General features: G+C 38.8%; 1 protein-coding gene across 6 annotated transcripts in view; it reads left to right on the forward strand.

Annotated features, from left to right (window-relative positions):
- Positions 1 to 20,130, forward strand: part of ZNF521 (zinc finger protein 521) — a 313,211-nt gene that overhangs the window by 30,383 nt on the left and 262,698 nt on the right. For all 6 annotated transcript variants that reach the window (XM_066246903.1, XM_066246898.1, XM_066246901.1 and 3 more), the window contains one exon: positions 145 to 324. Coding sequence is in view for 5 of the 6 variants with exons in the window: in XM_066246898.1 (XP_066102995.1) it covers positions 145 to 324 (180 nt within the window). In the remaining variant the exon portion in view is untranslated. The remainder of the gene's footprint in view (positions 1 to 144; positions 325 to 20,130) is intronic.

The raw sequence follows: 20,130 nt of genomic DNA on the forward strand, positions 1-20,130 counted from the left end.
ACTTTTGATTCTTCTGTTATAAAAGCCGCAATCAAACCCTCCCATTGCAGCCTCAGGGAAAATTGGGTTACTGTTTTTTTGGTAGCAAAAAGTTTAAAGAAACTGTCTTTAAACCCTATACTTACAGTCTTGATTTTTTTTCAGACCCCAACTGTAAACTTGAAGACAAGACTGAAGATGGGGAGGCAATAGACTGTAAGAAGAGGCCGGAAGACGGAGAGGAGTTGGAGGACGAGGCTGTGCACAGCTGTGACAGCTGCCTGCAGGTGTTCGAGTCACTGAGCGATATCACAGAACACAAGATTAATCAATGTCAGCTGGCAGGTAAACAATACTTATCACTTCTGGTCTTCTCATACTGTTCTATTTCTGAATTTTTCAGTTTGTTCCTCATTTTTTCCCTCTTCCAATTATTTTAGTCCTACACTTGAATACCTAGGTAAGTCTAGAAGTGCTTTAGAAAGAATTCTAAAGATGGTGGTTTATAGCAAATTCACTGTCACAGTCCTTAGATTTTGAATTGTACCTAAATTTTAATAGTTAATAGACATATTTTAGCTTCCATTTTTTAAGAAAAATTACAGTGATACCATCTAGGTGCTGATGTTGAGTGGCAAAACTAAAGTTTAAATATACCTTCTGAATATCTTTTTCAAAGAAATTTAGCATGCATCCGTTTATTTTACTTTACATATCATCTTCTCAAAGGCAAGCTTCCCTGATCCTTCTCTGCCTGAGTTCGGTACCTTTTTGTGTTCCCATAGTCAGATGCTTATTCCTGAATATCCCAGTGTGCACTGAAGGTGTGAACCCCATCTCCCTCATTAGACAGCAAGTTGACGGACGACGGAACTGCGTCTTGTTTATCGTTGTGCTGCTCCCTCAGCCTTTGGCGCACAGTAGGCAATCACCAAGGTTTTAGTGGCGACTCTGCTCTGCCATTCATGGGAAGAAATAGATTTAAAATGACAAGAAGCATGACGTGTTCAATTTAATGGTTGGAGAAACTGTAAACTCAGTTTACCAAATTTCTACTCTTTAAAAATACATCCTATGAGAATGTGCTCTATGAGACTAGGTGGTATGTAGATACTATTTTTTAGGTTTATGCTATTTTTCTTTTGCTATTTGAAGCTGACACTGCTCGTGTGTGTGTGTGTGTGTGTGTGTGTGTGTGTGTAGCTCTCTTTCTCTCTTGATCTTATTTTCCTACCACAAATATTCTTCAATTAACCATGGGTAGGAAATGTATTTACTAGACAAGATTGTTCTTCGACGGTTGTCTACAGAATATTAACATTTTTGTAAGATTTTAATAGGTGTTCTTTTTTAACCAGATTTCCTGACAGAGATTATTGTGGAAATGTTGGATTATATCCAGTTAAATAGGCTTCTTTATTAAAGTGCACTGTGACTCTTCCAGAAGGGATTCCAGTGAGTAGGTTAAATAGGCCATAGACTCTTCTTTTTTTCAAAAAACCCATTATCATTTTTGGAACATAAGTATGAGGATTGATGCTGTTTATATAAACATTGGCCATATACGTATTTTAGTGGTTTTAGTAACTTATTTTGATACAATTCCAAATTTATAGAAAATTGCAAAAATAATACATCTAATTCCCGTAATACTATTTACCTGATTCTCAGTTGTCTACATTTTACCCCATTTGCTTTACCATTCATTGTCTCTTTCTCTTTCATCATTTTTCTTTCTTAATCATTTGAGAGAAGGTTGCCGGTATCATACCCTTCTAAACATATCCTGTATATTTCCTAAGAACAGATACATTCTTACATGACCACAGCACACTTACCGAATCAGAATGGGAAACACTATAGAATACCAGCATCTTCTCCACCGTAAATATTTAAATTTCAGCAGTTATTACAGAGGTGTCCTTTAGAGCTAGGTTTTTTGTTCTCATCTAGGACAAGGATCATTCATCATTTAATTGTCGTGTCTCTTCTGTTTCCTTTCACCTGAGATGATGTCACTTTGTCTTTCTTGATGAGTACGTGCGAGCTCTTCAGAGAATGCCCATCTGTATTTGGATTTGTGGGACGTTTCCCATGATTACATTCAGGTTATACACTTCCACGTGCATCATCAGATCAGGAAGTTTGTGATGTTGACTTGTCCCAAGTTGATAATGTTAACACCGAATAATTGTTTAAGGTGGTATCCACTAACTTTCTCTATTCTAAGTTCTTTTCCCTTTGAAAATAATAAGTAATTTATGGGAAGATACTTGGAAACTATGTAAATATCCTCATTCTATACAACATCTATTTTTAACTCCGTATTTTTTGTGTTTATTAATTGGCCTCTTGTTACAATATCCTTTCTTTTTTATTTATTCTTTTACTCATATCACCACGGGCTTTTGAATTTTTATTCTATTCATTGGATCATAATTCATTACTATCAATATTTTGATGCCCAGATTGCCCCAAATTTAGTCAATAGGAGTCCTTTCAAGCTGGATTCAGTATCATTTTAATATCTCCATCATTATTTGAGGACTTATTTAGTTTCTGTTTTTGTCCCAGTCCTGTAATCAGCCTTTTTTCTAAGCAGCCCTGGTTCTTTTAAAGGGTAAAAATAGCTTGAAACCAAAATGTGGGCACCATGTGTGCTTATTGCTACAAGTATATCAGTTCTAGACCCTCTTAGTAGACAGAATTAGGAAATGTATATGTATATCTAATGTACACATCGTTTGTAAATTGCATATATATACAATATATACACATAAAAATATTTTTCTCCCTCTTAAAAGAATTGTATTTATTCCAACACTTCAGGTATGTTTCAGTCTTTTTCCTTTTCATGTGTGTTACTCCCTTCCTTAGCGGTGGGAAATCTAGCTTCCACCATCTTTAATATGTTTACTCATTTTCTTGAGTCTAGAATACACATTAAATAGTTTCAGAATTGTTTACGCCTATCATCATGATAAGCAGACCAACTAGAGTTTAATAGTTGTGTATAATTATGTATGCTATAGTTTTTAATGTAACATTTACACACAGTGAAATTTATGAATTGTAAATGAACAATATAATGAATTTTGACAAAATACATACACCTGTGTTACATTTCTCTTAAGATAATTTCTTCCATCCTAGAAATCACGCGGTATGGACTCTTTTGGTGTCCAGCTTCTTTGGTTCAGCATAATGTCTGCAAGATTCATGCATGTTGTGCATGTGTTGCTTTATTTATTGCTGAGTAGTATTCTGTCATATGACTATATCATAATTTGTTTTTGATCTTGTTAGATAGTGTGGTTATTTTTAGTTTTTGGTTATTATGAGTCAAGTTGTTGACAACCTTTTTATACAGATATTTTGGTAGACATATATTTTATTTCTCTTAAGTTAATAAGTAGGAATGGAAATGTTGGGTTAGGGGTATAGGGTGTGGTTTGTAAACTTCTGTTGAATATAAGTCTTAACTGTATGGAAACTTCTGAACCTTTTCCACTCCTACTAGCAATGTCTGCACATTCAGTTGTGCATCTTTGCTAATACTTGGGTTGTCAGTCTTTTTAATTTTAGCATTTTATTGGTTGTGTATAGTTATTGTTTGAGGATTCATTTGCATTTTCTGGCTCACATATATTTAATGGACTTCATTTAATGCATTTTTTTCCTCAGAATGCATACTTTTTGGAAAATTCCACTAAGAGCAGGAGATTAGTCCAATTCTTTTTTCAGTGGAACAGTTTGAACTTTAAAGGAAGCTTTAGTGATGTAGAGTCAACACAAACATTAGGGTAAAGGCATGGGAACTTGGCTGACAAGCCAGTATATACTATGGTCACGACAAATCTTACCTAAGGTGCCTGGCCAGGTGGTGGCGCAGTGGCGATAGCATCGAACTGGGACATGGAGGACCCAGGTTCAAAACCCCAAGCTCGCCAGCTTGAGTGTAGGCTCATCTGGTTTGAGCAAGGCTCACCAGCTTGAGCCCAAGGTTGCTAGCTTGAGCTAGGGGTCACTTGGTCTGCTGTATCCCCCCATCCCCAGTCAGGGCACATATGAGAAAGCAATCAATGAACAATTAAGGTGCCGCAAGGAAGAATTGATGCTTCTCATCTCTCTCTCTTCCTGTCTGTCTGTCCCTATATGTCCCTCTCTCTGTCTCTCTCTGTCACAAAAAAAAAAAAGTCTTACCTAAGGTAAAAGTGCCTTATTGCTCATGTGAAAGGTGAACTTTAAAATTCAAATAATTTAAAAAAAACCTTCAAATTCTACGTGGTATATACTCTTTATTGAGTTTCTGCCATATAGTTACTTATATGTTCAGCTCTATGAAACAGAAGCAAAAAAATTATTTCTTTATTATATAATATCTATTTATATACTACACAACTTTGATATCAGTACAGAAAATGCTGAATTTTTAGCACATGTTATGGTGAGGATATTTATGGGTTGAATATTGTTTTGCTTCAAAAATAAAAAAAACTCTAATAAAACATTTGATTTAATTGATCTTAAGCTTTCTAAAAGCAGGGAATCTAGTCTGTGCTCACATATCACATTTGAATCAAAGGCAGGAAAGTAAAGGCTCATTTGTGCCTTAGACACATTTCAGGAAAGGTAAACCTGCTGGTCTTGGTCCTATTTGTTGTTCAGGGTGACTTCTTACAGAGGGTGGCGGATTGATGAGGGGCGCAGAGGCAGAGGATCAGGGAGAGAGCAGAGAGGAAGGAGCAGAACCAGAGTCCATTCACCTTTGTTGAAGGTGTTAAACTTGAAAGTTGAATTGGCCAAGGATCTAATCTGGAAAAGATGAAAGCCTCTGGAAGCATTTTAATTAAAAAGTAACATGATACTTTTTACCTTCTTCCTTGGTTACAATCTTTAAATGTAAGTTAGGAGGTCCAGGTCATCCAATTTTTGTTTCCTGCTGCTTGAGTTAACTCTTTTCTTTAGAAAAAAGATTTGAAATGTTAGATTTCAGATACTGAGAGGAAGGGAAAGAGAGAGAGGGGGACTCATATATTCGTGGTTACAGTTAGTTGTGCTTGTCATTTCCTGTGTGTGCCCTGACTAGGGATGGAACCCACAACCTTGGTCTGTTAGGATGACACTCTAACAGACGGAGCTGACTGTCTAGGACTGAGTTAATTCTTTTCTTAAAAAAAACTTTTTATTAATTTTAATGGGGTGACATTGATCAATCAGGGTACATAGGTTCAGAGAAAACATCTCCAGGTTATTTTGACATTTGATTATGTTGCATACCCATCACCCAAAGTAAAATTGTCTTCCATCTCCTTCTATCTTGTTTTCTTTGTGCCCCTCCTCTCCTCCCACCCTCTCACTTTCCCCCCTAAACACTGCACTCTTGTCCATGTCCCTGAGTCTCATTTTTATGTCCCACCTATGTATGGAATTATATAGTTTTTAGTTTTTTCTGATTTACTTAGTTCACTCAGTATAATGTTATCAAGGTCCATCCATGTTGTTGTAAATGATCCGATGTCATCATTTTTTATGGCTGAGTAGTATTCTATAGTATATATGTACCACATCTTCTTTATCCAATCATTTATTGAAGGGCTTTTTGGTTGTTTCCAAGTCTTGCCCACTGTGAACAATGCTTCAATGAACATGGGGCTGCATGTGTCTTTATGTACCATTGTTTTTGAGTGTTGGGGTATATACCCAGTAGAGGGATTGTTGGGTCATATGATAGTTCTATTTTTAGTTTTTTGAGGAACCACCATACTTTCTTCCATAATGGTTGTACTACTTTACATTCCTACCAACAGTGGATGAGGGTTCCTTTTTCTCCACATCCTCTCCAACACTTGCTATTACTTGTCTTGTTGATAATAGCTAATCTAACAGGTGTGAGGTGGTATCTCATTGTAGTTTTGATTTGCATTTCTCTAATAGCTAATGAAGACGAGCATCTTTTCATATATCTGTTGGCCATTTGTATTTCTTCCTGGGAGAAGTGTCTGTTCATGTCCTCTTCCCATTTTTTTTATTGGATTGTTTGCTTGTGTGTTGTTGAGTTTTATGAGTTCTTTGTATATTTTGGATATTAGGCCCTTATCTGTGCTATTGTTTGAAAATATCATCTCCCATTCAGTTGGCTATACTTTATGAATTTGACTCCAAAGGCAAAGAAAATGAAGGCAAAGATAAAGAAATGAACTACATCAGGCTAATTCTTTTCTTAATGTTTTTTCTTTTCTTCCTTCTTTCTCCTCCTCCTCCTCCTCTTCTTCTTCTTCTTCCTCCTCCTCCTCCTCCTCCTCCTCCTCCTCCTTCTTCTTCTTCTTCTTCTTCTTCTTCTTCTCCTCCTCCCTCTTCTCCTCCTCCTCCTCCTCCTCCTCCTCCTCCTCCTCCTCCTCCTCCTCCTCCTCCTCCTTCTTCTTCTTCTTCTTCTTCTTCTTCTTCTTCTTCTTCTTCTTCTTCATGGATGAAGTGCTAGTTTAGAAAAGGAGGATAATTCTAGTTTTCTTTTTTTCCTCTGAGTTTTCCTCTTACTTTCATTATTCTTTTTCATTCTTTTTGTCCTTTAACTCATCTGGCCTATTTGTATCTTACCTAATTTTCTTGATTCCTGTTCTTCTTCAACATATTAATTTGTCTGTTGTCCATATCGCTCCTCTTTATTTCTCCCTGTTTTAGAGTCTGTTGCCACTCTTTCAACTTGTTTTCTTTGCCCCTTGGGGCCTCCCTTTCTCTTTCACTAACCTTGAAGTCTTGACCTACATGTTTGGTCCTCCCCCGCTAGACCTTAGCCTGAAGACTTTCTGGGGAACAGTTTACATGAAGAAAGAGGGAGTTCTGAGTGGTGTACTGTCGGGTCAACTGTAGAGTAGAATTAGGAAGGGAAACTTAAAATTTGTTGTTTGCAAAAGAACAGGAGGGATGAGGATTCTAGAGCCTGACACATGTGGGAGGGATTCAGGGTGTTCTGCTGTCAGAGAACTGGTAGAAACCCTGCCTTGAGATTCCTCCCATCCTTTAAGAGAGAGTTTCTTGGTAACTGGAGATCTGTTCCTTTGGTCATTTTCATCCCCCAAGGGTGAGGCACATTCCTAGAATAGTCTGCCTAGATGAAAACAGATCGACTCTGTATCAAAAGTCTTGAAATTCTGGTATAATTCTTGCCAAATGAGCCCAGACTAGACCAGCCCTTAGGAAATGAAATGAAAATACGGAGCAAGATGATCAGTTCTGGAACCAGATGTGAAAGTCATCTTGTGGATGAGGTATGCACCCAGGTCAGTTCAGGAACAGTTATCAGTAACCTGTGCTCAACTCCTGTGAGCTCAGCAGACTCAGCAGGAAATCCAGAGATCTAAAGACTTACACACACAATTCATGGAGTCTACTAGGGATGGGTGTTCTGGAAGGTGGGATCTATTCTGAACAAGCATCATGATCTGGGAAAGAGCAAAATAGTCCCTAAGGATATAGTAGGACAAAAGGTGGCTCTCACAAAGATGAGCTCTTTCTTTGTCTCATGGTGTAGTTTTCCTCTAGTTCACAATTCAGCATGTGTTAGTAAGTTATGTTCATCCCTGCTTGAAGGAATAAGGGGGAAGGTGAGAGAAAACAAAAACTAAATCCCACTGTTCAGTCGTAGCGGTGGATGGAAGCCACCTGTCCTGCCCAAGCTTTGCTCTCTTTCCTGGAGTCTGGAGAAGGGAGGGAAATCAACACTCTAATGCTGTTGGGACTCTCTGATGCAGAAGACAGATTATCACAATATATATTTAAAGAAGGAAAAGCACAGAGAACCTCTCATTTTACTAATCCACAAACCCTATCATTTCTTGCCAATTCCCTCAGGGGGTGGGGAGGGCTGGAAGCCAGAGGGGTCTCATCACACTTCTCAACAAAGATTTAATAGCAGGGTGCTATGGGGAAGGCTGAGATTACGGGGACTTCATTATGCTTATAAAACCGAGTTAGAACTAGCTTTGTAAATCATCAAAACTAAGCTACACTTTACAGGATAAATGTGTAAAGTGCATTTAGTAATACTGTATGCTTATTGTTCTGAGTCATTTTTCTCTTCTCTCCTGCTAATTTGCAAACTTGAGTTGTCTGTTAAGTGTTCTTTTGCATCATTAATGTAAATTGCTTGGGTGTAAATGCAGAAAGAAACTAAATAGCATTGTACTCATTCTCAGTCCTCTGGCCTGTTGGTAAGATGAGCAGGTAGAGATACACGAGACCCCAAGGATGTTACACTTTGGACAAACATGTTTGTGCACCAGATTTAAAAAGACCTCATCGTATTTGTGACTCCTCTACACATATTATTACTGTACAGATTCATGGTTTTTTTTTTTATATTTTTAAAATTTTTTTACAGAGACAGAGAGAGAGAGAGTCAGAGGGATAGATAGGGACAGACAGACAGGAACGGAGAGATGAGAAGCTTCAATCAATTAGTTTTTTGTTGCGCGTTGTGACACCTTAGTTGTTCATTGATTGTTTTCTCATATGTGCCTTGATTGTGGGGCTACAGCAGACCGAGTAACCCCATGCTTGAGCAAGCGACCTTGGGTCCAAGCTGGTGAGCTTTGCTCAAACCAGATGAGCCTGCGCTCAAGCTGGCAACCTCAGGGTCTTGAACCTGGGTCCTCCACATCTCAGTCCGACGTTCTCTGCACTGCGCCACCTCCTGGTCAGGCAGATTCATGGTTTTGAGAAAAGAAACTGAATTGATGAGTGGACACTGTACATCAGAGTGTACATAATATATGCTTACTTAATTTATTTGAAAGCTTACAAAAGTTCCTGGAAGTTTCACACAGATTTTATGAACTAAATACTTTTAGACTTCTGGATTTGGGGGCCGGGGGGGGGGATAAAGAATTTTTTTTTTTTTTAAAGTGAAGGACTTTCTTTTTCTTTTCAAATTAAAGACTGGTTGGGTCTACTTAAAAGCCAAGCACCACAAAAGCTAGTTCTGTTGGCAGCGGGAAGAAGGACATTGAGGGTCTGTGGAAAGAAGCATTATTTTTATAGAAGTCTATGGAAACTTTTTAGAATTATTTTGTTTTTTCCTTTTCAAATTATTATTTGAAATAAATTACATGAAAGAAATGATACTTTAAGTTTTTAGTTTATATCAGTTGGACTTAACGGCACTATTTTTATTTGCATCTTTCTATAATTTTCTATGTTAATTCATTATTTGTACTTTGTTATTAACCTTTATTAATTATCTATTTCTATATTAGGCTTAAAGCACTGTATTTTTTTTTCTGTTTCCCTCCATTTTGATCAAATTCTGGTTTCCTACTTAAAATATTTTCTCAGTTTTAGCCTACTTCCTCCTCCAACTCGTCTCCCAAATTGTAGTTTTATGGCATTCACCATTGAGTCCCCAGCCCCTTCTCCACATACTTCTCCTGTTTTGGACCAGTGGTTTTCAAACTTTTTGATAAGAAATATTTAGTATATCTTTATGATATTTATGTATTAATACACTACATAGATACATGTATGATATAACATTCACATGAATAGATATTAAAAAAATAAAATAAAGGTGAAAGAAACAGGCTTTATAAAAAAGACTTTATTCATTTTAGAGAGGAGAGAGAGAGAGAGAGAGAGAGAGAGAGAGAGAGAGAAGGGAGAGGAGCAGGAAGCATCAACTCCCATATGTGCCTTGACCAGGCAAGCCCGGGATTTCGAACAGGCGACCTTGGCATTGCAGGTCAATGCTTTATTCACTGCACCGCCACAGGTCAGGCACAAACAGGTTTTTAAAATAAATTTATGTTGTTTTAAAGTCCTGTCCAGATTTATTGTGATAATTTATTTGAATGGCTGTGAAAAGTAAAGAAAAAGCCATCTCAAAAACCTCAAAGAGAGAACATATGTTATTAAACTTCTTCATCAGTGGTGGATATAAATCCATATTTCAAGTGATTTTCCTGATAAGCTCAATCTTGTTTTACCAGTTTTTGGTCAAATCTCCAATTATTTCTTTTTTGCCCCTCCTTTATAACGTGGATGACAAAGAACTTGATCGAGGAGTGAAAGGGCCAGATTAGCCATTTTCTTGTTGATTACTTGTTTTTGACTGTCAGTACCTTTTGCTCTTTCCTTGCAGGAAACTTTTTTTTAAGTGAGAGGAGGGGAGATAGACGGTATCCTGAATGTGCCCCAACTGGGATTCACCCAGCAACTCGTGTCTAGGGCTGATGCTTAGATCAACTGAACTATTTTGAGCACCTGAGGCTGATGCTCAGACCATCTAGCTATCCTCAGCACCTGGGTCCACACTTGAACCAATTGAGCCACTGGTGCAAGAAGGGAAATAAGAAAGGGGTGAGGGACAGGGAGAGAAGCAGATGGTCACTTCTCATGTGTGCCCTAACTGAGGAATCAAACTCTGGATTTCTATATGCTGGGCCAATGTTCTATCCATTGCGTAAGCCAGCTAGAGCCACAGAAAACTTTTTTAAAATCACTTGTCAAAATTTGGGGATTTTGTGTTAATTAATTTTCCTTCCTTCCTTCCTTCCTCCCTCCCTTCCTCCCTCCCCTCCTCCCTCCCTCCCTCAGTGCCCCAGGGCCAGAGCCATGGCTGCAGGAGGATAAGAAAGAGAGACATAGAGAGTGAGACAGAGAGAGAAGGGGAGGGGTAGAGAAGCTAGTGGTTGCTTCTATTGTACTGTATGCCCTGACCGGGAATTGAACCCAGGACTTCCACACACAGATATGACTCTACTGCTGAGCCAACTGGCCAGGGCCTGCATTAGTTTAGTGAACATCAAATTAGATTAACCTGACTAGGTGGTGACGCCGTGGATAGAGCATTGGACTGGGACGTGGAGGACCCAGGTTTGAAACCCCGAGGTCTCCAGCTTGAGCGTGTGCTCGTCTGGTTTGAACAAGGCACACCAGCTTGAGCCCAAGGTTGCTGGCTTGAGTAAGGGGTCACTCGGTCTGCTATAGCCCCCTGGTGAAGGTTTATATGAGAAAGCAATCAATGAACAACTAAGGTGTCACAGAGAAGACTTCTCATCTCTCTCCCTTCCTGTCTGTCTCTATCTGTCTCTCTCTTTGTCTCTCTCCATCTCTGTCACAAAACAAACAAATAACCAGAAACCCCCATTAAATTAGATGATCCATACATCTGTTTCATTGGGCATGGTAGACGGACGACACTGTTTTGAGCCGTGGGAACTGGAAAAGGAAGGGAGCCCTGGCTGATGGGAGTCCTGTTTATCTCCTCTCTTCCAGGAAGGTCTGATTTGTTTCTGGATGGCTATTTATGGCTGGCATCTGTTCTGATGGTTTACTAAGTATTCAGGGTATCTTCTCTACCCTAGGATATGTACCCTGTATTTCAGAGACCACTGTTCTGGACTGCCACTTACTTCATCATGTGCAAAACAACTCTGCCACACGTAGCCTGTTATCAAACGTGAATTTCAACACTCCTCTCAGTTTTAGGGAAAGTGTTGGGGCTGTGTGTGTCATTTTCTAGTCTGGCAGGATCCTAAATTCTTTTTTTTAGGATCCTAAATTCTTTTAGGCATTTATCAGAGAAAAAGCAGTCCTCCATAACTGATTCCAACTTCTGAGCTGTTGGCAGGCAGGGTAAACTCCTTTTTCTGGTTTTAGAAGAGGGGTCAATTTAATACGTGCTTTAAAAGCTTTGTGATTTCCACATTGATTATACTGCCCCAGAATTTTTTGATATTGATACCTAGTCTACCATTTCTTGATGTGTTTGTAAAATTTTATACCAAATATGGAGATAAAAGAGTCGTAATTTTTAAGCTTATTGTTTCCTCAATGCTCATTGAATGCTTTGGGTATTGTGATTGGGATTTATACAAGAATTGTACCCCTGAGTTATGTTTTTCCACTATCAATGATGAGTTATTACACACATTAATTTATTAAAATGAAACATTTGGGGTGGTTGAAGGGATTAGTAATTTAAGAAATGTTTCTCTATCCTTTTTGATGTGCATTTCAAAATGAGATGTTTTTACTGTCAGCCTACTTTAAAAACTTGTGAATCACTAGAAAGCTACTAATTATGAATGGAAAATTTCCAAAGGATGAAATTTCCTAGAAATAGAAAATAAATGGTGTATTTACTTTATTTTCTTACAAGTAAAACCTAAGCAGAGAATATTCTGTACATATAACTGTATTCACAGATAACCCGCTCCTTGATTAATGTGAGGTTTTTTTTGAAATGAATAGAATTCAGGAAGAAAATTGGCATCATTTGTGTATAAAAACTATTACATTTGGATGATGTCATATGTAACCACAGTTGTTTCAGATAAATGGTTTTTGCCTTACTTGTATAATTAATATTGAATATATAATTATTTAATTCTGTGGTTTCAGGATTTATTTGCCCAAAATTAGAAATAAAATGTTAAGAACACAAACCATGGGAGAATATCTCCAAGAATTTCTACTGTATCCTTGATGGTCATTGATAGTAATTAAAGCTGTCAGTTTATCCCTGTAAAATTATAAATGAAGGGTTGTATTTGGGGTGTGGAATCGGGAGAGCCTCTTTGGTGGGGAAGATGAATTAAATGGGACCGAACATTTTCTAGACCCTCTGCAGCCGTTCAGTTTGTCTTATAAGCAGGGCGGTGTTTATCTACTTGGATGCAGTCGTGTGCACACAGGCTCTGCCACATGTAGCCTGTTATCAAACATGAAATTCAGCGTGTTAAAACTTAAGATGTTGAATTTATTTTTACATTTCTGCATGTCTGTACTTTAATTTTACATTACTTATGTAGAGTAGTTGTGACCAATAGCTATCTACTTCCTTAAGTCGCTAGAGAAGCTCTTAGAAGTAGAGGTTGCCCTAGCCTTTCTTTTTGTGCTATATCTCTGGCTGGGGATCCTGTCTTTGGGGAATGGCAGCAATGTCATAGAGATCTATGACCTCTTAATGGGCCTGGGAAAGGGGAGGCAGGAATCATTCTAGCACTGTGCCTCAGGGCTTCGTTCCTTTAAACTTCAAGGGATTGGACTGGAACTCTTCACTCCTCCTTTCTTTCAGCTTTACCTTCAGGGGAATGATCGATTGGAGGTGATTATTCCACAAACTCTGAACCCAGGTCCCTTCTTTGTTCCAACTGGAGCTTCTCAAAGTTTAAAGGGATTGTGTCTCCTGGGTGAATTGCAGAATGAATTTAAGTAGATTATTGGGTGGAACTCTTTGAACACACATTAAAAGTGCTAAAAAAATATATATTTGGGACAGAAGGAAATATTTGAAGCAAAAGGAAAGAGAAACAGTTGTTTCAGTATAATTATAATGTAATTGTATGGGGTATTTTTGAGCAAATGATTAGCTGTTACAATGTAGAACCATGGTAGTGCTTCAAACCAAGAAAATAACAGGGTCAGTGCAATAAATGGACAAATGTACAAAACCTAGATGGCGAGTAAGACCCTAATGGGACCGAAGATATCCATAAATGACTGGGTGGTGTATATCTTCTGTTAAGCACAGCAAGATTCTACTGATTGACAGCTTTTAGTTTTTTCTGCCTTTGTTTAACAAACAACAACAAAAAGATGTAGACCTATTATTTTTTGCATGTGTGGTATACTTACCTGATGGGCACTGTAGACCATGTCAAGATTATAATTAAGACCATATCAATTTAATATTTCCCTCCTTTAAAAACATCTAATTCTTGGGCTCTACCTACCCACAGAGCAGTATTAGCTCCCCCTGGTGACTAAATAAAAATGTAGACAAGGATTATTAGGGTGATTAGCTTCCTTAATTTTAACCTTTAAATGCACAGTTAATATTACGATGCACACACTGGACTATTTTACAAGAAAAATTCCAATTAGTCTTGAAGAATGTCCATTTTCTTGTCTGTTTATCTACATAATGAAGGCTGGTCTGACTCTCTCATGTGTCTTTCTTGGAGTCGTGCTCGTTTTAATGATCCCGGAGTTCTTGGTTTTCTAATGTGGGGGACAGTGGACAGAGGATTGATATCCAGATCTGTAAACTGGGAGCTGATTACAAATGCAAAAAATAAAAAGAGCAGCTACCAATTTACCTATCTCTATTATTATTCTTGCAAAACTGACTTTCTATAAACAAGGTTATTACTGTTAAAATGATTTAGAAGAAATCTTCTTTTAGGAAAAAACACTAGGATATATTCAAACAGTAAGATGTATTTTTGTTATTAAATCAAGAAAATATTTTTCATTTACCAATTATTTAGGTGTATATATCTTTACTTCTCAAACTACTTTTTAAATTTATTTTGAAATTAAATTGGATGAGGTGACATTGAACAATAAGGGTACCTAGGTTTCAGGTGAACATCTCTATAGCATTTGAACTGTTGATTGCATTGTGTGCCCATCACCCAGAGTCCAATTATTTTCTGTTACTGATTATTTGTCTCTCTTTACTCCCTCCCCCCCACCCCCTCCCCTGGGTAACCATTTTACTTTTATCCCACTTACGTGGGATATGTATTTGTCCCTCTTTAACTTAACTCTTATAGTTTTCTAAAAAGTTTTTCCCAATCATAATTAAACGATCAGGTTGCCAGACTTCTGAGAATGCTTTTATAATCCTTCTGTAAGGAACCTTATCAAATCTGTCCTGTATTTTCTGTTTTTTATCGATAATTTTATTTTCTGTGTGGAGTATTTGCTTTTTCCCTGGTGTTTTATACCGATTAGCAGAAAGCAGTGTTCGATAGCTATATGAATATGGTTTAGTATTTCATATGAAATATTATATATTATTATGTATTTTAAATAAAAGATTAACATCTTCTATGGGAGCTGACTTCTGAGTTGGTCTTCTGCTCCTTCTGGTCTTCTGGAACTTTCTGTGACTCAGCAGTCCCTGCCCCTTCTGTTCCCCTGGTACTTTCTGTGACTCAGCAGTCCCTACCTTCCTTTGGCTTCGCTTCCTTCCTGGGCTTTGTTGTCCGCATCGAGGCTTGACCGATCGCTGTGTGTTTTTGTTGTTGTTTCCCGCCAAGCTACCTCTCTGTTTTGGGAGCCAAGGATTCAATTTTCTAAACTCAACCATTTCTTAGTGTTACCTTCTTTGGTCTGTGGAAATCTAACTGCAGCTCCTTCTGGAGTTGTTGATACTGTTTTGTCATTTGGCCTGAAGTGGCCACATGGTTAGCAATTTGTCCTCAATTTGTCTCTCCCTTCTTCCACTGTTTCCATGACTTCCTTCCTCAGGCACACTGCCTGCCCTCTGTGGTTCATTTGTCCCAGTGCCTTGCAGAGAGCAGAGGGCCATGCTTTGCTATAACTTTTGCTAGTGGTCACTCATAGGTATAACTTAAGTTGGTGCCCAACTAAATAGTAATAGCTTTCTTCTTGTGAAAAACAATTTTAAGTGTTCATTAATCCAAATGTTATTCCTTGATTAGATGCTGCAGTTTGGCTTACTTATAATGAAAAGTGAATGGCACCATTTCTTGCTACGCTAAGAAGATGCAGAGGTAATGAAATGAATAGCACCTCTTAGGAGCCCCCCCCCAATACTACTATGCATTTATGAACAGTTCCATTCAATACACATTTATCAAGATCCTCCGCTTTATCTAATAAACACTGGAAATAGAGGGCCCAGGATCTTCTGAGAGAAAGATGGTTGAAAGGGGTTCACTGAGCCCTCCTGGAGCTTCAGGGATGGCTCCCTGGAGCACAGGATGCCTATAGTGATGAACAAGAGTTAGCTAGGTGCCGAAAGGTGGGACAGGGACGTTTCAGGCAGATAAAAGAGAAAGCACAGGACAGATATGTGGCAGCATAGCATCTGCTGGGGCGACTTTAAGCTAGAGGAAAAAGGGGAAGATACGGAATTAGTCAGGGAATAACAATGTATTAGTTTCCCGTTACTGTGCAATAAATTACTCTAAAACCTTTTGACTTAAAACAGTATTTATGTATTATTTTAAAATATCTGCTGGTCAGAAATTTGGAAGCTGCTGACCTGGGCGAGTCTGGTTTAGGGTCTCTTACGAGGTTGCAGCCACGGTGTTGGCCAGGGATGCTGTTCTCCAAGGCTTGAGTGCGCCGGAGGGGCCACCTCTGAGCTCTGTCCCAGGCTGCTGCTTTCCATAGGACAAGTAATCAGAGTGGGTGAGAGAGGGAGGGAGGGAGAGAGAGAGAGAGAGAGAGAGAGAGAGAGAGGGAAACTGCAATGTCTTTCATGACCTAATCTTGGAAGTGGCATGCCATTACTTCTGCCATATTCTAGGTCACATAGATCCCCTCTGGTGTGATATGACAAAGAGTTACACAAATTCCTGAATACCAGGAGAAGGGGATCATTGGGGGCTATCTTGAAGGTTGGTTAATACTGTATAATAAACCAGGCAGGGAAGATAGGGTCCTGCTATAGGGACCAAGCAAAGAACTGAAACTTGATTCTTCAATCTGTACTTTTCAGACTGCTCTGAGGAACCTCCCAACCATCAGCCAGGTAGGTGTGGAGGTAGGGAGATGAGTTGGCAGGGAGACTTCATTCCCTGCAACTAGAACAGCCCAGGCTGGAATTGTTTTATATACCAGATATTCAGGTAAGATTTTATTTGAATATTGAGTCTAGAAGCTTAAGAGTTTTTGATAATTACTGTTTTAGGCGGTGGGTAGACATTGACGGTTTCATGTAGGGGGAATACATGTTCAACTGAATGGCATACCGGAAGAGAAATGAGAGGGGTGAGGGTTCAGGTGGGCCACTCTTGTGATCACACCAACAAGAGATGATGGGGCCAAAACCAGTGCAGTGGCAGTGAGGGAGGAGAAGAGGGTCAAATTCAATAAATACTTAGAAGGCAGAATCATCCAGATGTAGATAGTAATTAATTGTGGGGCACAAGAGCAAGGAGGAGATCTAGAACAGCGGTTCTCAACCTGTGGGTCGCAACCCCGGTGGGGGTGAAACGACCAAAACACAGGGGTCGCCTAAAGCCATCGGAAAATACATATTTATTATACAATACAGTTTTAAATAAAATATGTATTTCCGATGGCTTTAGGTGACCCCTGTGTTTTGGTCGTTCGACCCCCACCGGAAATAAAATATGTATTTTCCGATGGCTTTAGGCGACCCCTGTGTTTTGGTCGTTCCACCCCCGCCGGGGTCGCGACCCACAGGTTGAGAACCACTGATCTAGAACAAGCCCCACACCCCTGAACTCCTCAGGAGTATGGGGTGGCCATCACCTATTCCAAGAATGAAAGAAGCAGGTGTAGAAGGTAGAAAGGTGGGTTCACTTTGGCTTGTGTTAAATTTAAGACACTTTTTTTGGCTAGAATTATTCAAAAGAGCAGATGTATATGTAAGCCAGAACCTAGAGTAGACATTAAACCACATAACATCCTTCCTCTGTCCTTGAGTTGTGGTGTAGTTTTCTCTTTGGCGATTATCTAAGTTTCTCCCCCAAGTTATCCCCATTATTTGTAACAATTCTGATCCACACACACCCCCCTATTTTAATAGTGAAGAATCTTCTGCCTTCGGTTGGTTATGTCTGAACTTTTTAGCTATTAGGTATAAGGCCCCTTGTAGTTGGGGTTGTTACAGCAAGTAGAAATGACACCCTGAAAAAGCAAGATGTATAAAAGCATTAAGGCTGGCAAATGTTCTTTTCTTTCAGGATGAGGAGTTTTGACATACAAGGTTTAATGCCTTATTGAAATCCAGCAAATGCATGCTAAGAGGGGTGCTTTATTCTCACAGGATTAGAGCAGTGGGTTTTCCTTTTTAAAAACATATATTAAGGTTCATCTTTGTGGAAAATCTTATTACTTATTGGTTATACCCACCAGTACCCTCCCCCCCCCCCAAAAAAAAATCAACAGGCCGATTGAATTTTACTCTTCCTGTTTTGGAATCTGTGACCATCTTTGTGAATCTTAGCCGCCTGCATTTATGGCTGGTTTTTAGAAGTGCCTTTTCTCATCTTCCCCCTTAGTATAATTTTCATTAAAAATTCCATTAGCTTAAAAAAAAAATCAATGTAATCATTCAGTAGTAATTAATTCTTACCAATCTTTGAAAGGAAAGATGAATTAACAAAACTTCAAAATGTTAAAATGAGTAAAAGAGTTGCGTGGCTGATGGGACTGGTAGAGATGCCAGTGCCGTGGGGAGGGGGAGGGCTCTGGCACCTGGCCAACCAGAACGCCAGTCTCATTGCTCCCCAAACTAGCTGTGTGGCCTCAGGCAGATTACTTACATTTTAATCTAAAATATCCCTCTCCGTAAAGTAGGAACAATAATAGAACTGCGGTAGTATTGCCTGTTTCATAGGGTTGTGGTTATATTAGATGAGATAATAGATGTATAGCCCTAGTAAGGTAGTTGGCACACAGTGAATGCTCGTTATAAACATAATTATTAGCATTAGTATTAGTATTATAAAAGGTGGTAATGATTCCTTTAAGAATAACTCAACATTAGTCAGGTTCCTGATCTGAATGTCTTCCAGAATCCAGAGAGATTTTGAAGTAGTTAGTGTGAGTTACTATCTGGCATTCAGTCTTAAATTCTCCGCCTGTTAAAAGTCAAAAGAGGGTAATGTAGAATTGATGCGAGGAGGAATGAGGCAAATGAGGGAAATTAGTATTAGTTTAATTAAGTATGCTTATCACCATTCTAGGAAGACCTTAATGTTTAGCAATATATATAATAGAAGACATCGTATTTTGAGAATAAAGAAGAGAGGCCTCGTTTCTACATCACATTTTATTCTAACTTCATTCTATGCAGTATATTAAAAACGAAGGCCCTGTGTAAGTTTTTGGCTTGCACTCTGGTGCTAAGTGTAAGAGAGTTGTGCAGTGGGTATCATGGAAAAATGTTATGCTAGTAGCTTTCTTATTTAGTGACCGAGATTTCCCATGCATCTTTTAAAATATTTAAAAAATATTCTCCCTGGTTTTATGCATTAGGTTCCAAAAATGATAAAATATTAATTTTAGTTTGGTGCAATTAAAAATATTCCTATCTTGCTTCTAGTAGGCAAGCATAAGCATCATGAAATTGGCCTAGCTGTAAGAGATTCAGGTGATCAATGGTTTGGAAAATCATCTGGCCTAAGTGAGTTCATTTAAGTGTGGGAGATTGGTACTCTGGTGTTTTAGGGGAACAGACCCTAAAGACAATTGACTTTTTTTTTTTTTTACAGAGACAGAGAGTCAGAGAGAGGGATAGACAGGGACAGACAGACAGGAACGGAGAGATGAGAAGCATCAATCATTAGTTTTTCATTGCGCATTGCAATACCTTAATTGTTCATTGATTGCCTTCTCATACATGCCTTGACCACGGGCCTTCAGCAGACTGAGTAACCCCTTGCTCGAGCCAGCAACCTTGGGCTCAAGCTGGTGAGCTTTTGCTCAAATCAGATGAGCCCTCGCTCAAGCTGGCAACCTCGGGGTCTCGAACCTGGGTCTTCTGCATCCCAGTCCGACACTCTATCCATTGCGCTACCGCCAGGTCAGACAATTGGCTATTTTTGCAGTGCATCATATACTATTAAAGCTACACAATGTCTAGATATTAGTGACTTTTTACTCTATTCTCATCTTTTGCTATGCATTTTGAGGGTACAAAGAAGTGAGTCATGAATCCTATTGCAAAGGATCTTACTGAGCACCTGAGGAACAAACACATGTACTTGAAAAGGTAATTTTGAATGTGGCACTGTATCATTAAATGCCAGCATTGCTAATGTGAACAATAAGTTCTATGAATGTTCAAAGAAGGGAGCTGGTAGCTGAGGCCTTGTGGAAGAGACCATAGGTGAAGTATACCCAGAGAGCTTATTTGGAACTGAATAGGAAGGGGGTGGGTTTGGGATGTTAGGGCAAAATGGTACATCTAGGTAGGGAATTGCAGATAGATTATAAATACTTTGAGTTAAAATTCTGGTATCCTATTTAAAGAATACTTTCATAAACAGTAGCATTGTATCACAGCACACACGCTCAGAGTGTTTGAGTTCAAGCAGGGCATAGTGTATGTAAAAAGTGATGTAGGTGTGCACAGGACAGAGTAACCAGGAAGGTAGTTACTAACCAGGAAAAACATCTGTTTCCAGATGAGGTTGTCCT

Source organism: Saccopteryx bilineata, chromosome 11, assembly GCF_036850765.1.
Source record: "Saccopteryx bilineata isolate mSacBil1 chromosome 11, mSacBil1_pri_phased_curated, whole genome shotgun sequence".
NCBI lineage: Eukaryota > Metazoa > Chordata > Mammalia > Chiroptera > Emballonuridae > Saccopteryx > Saccopteryx bilineata.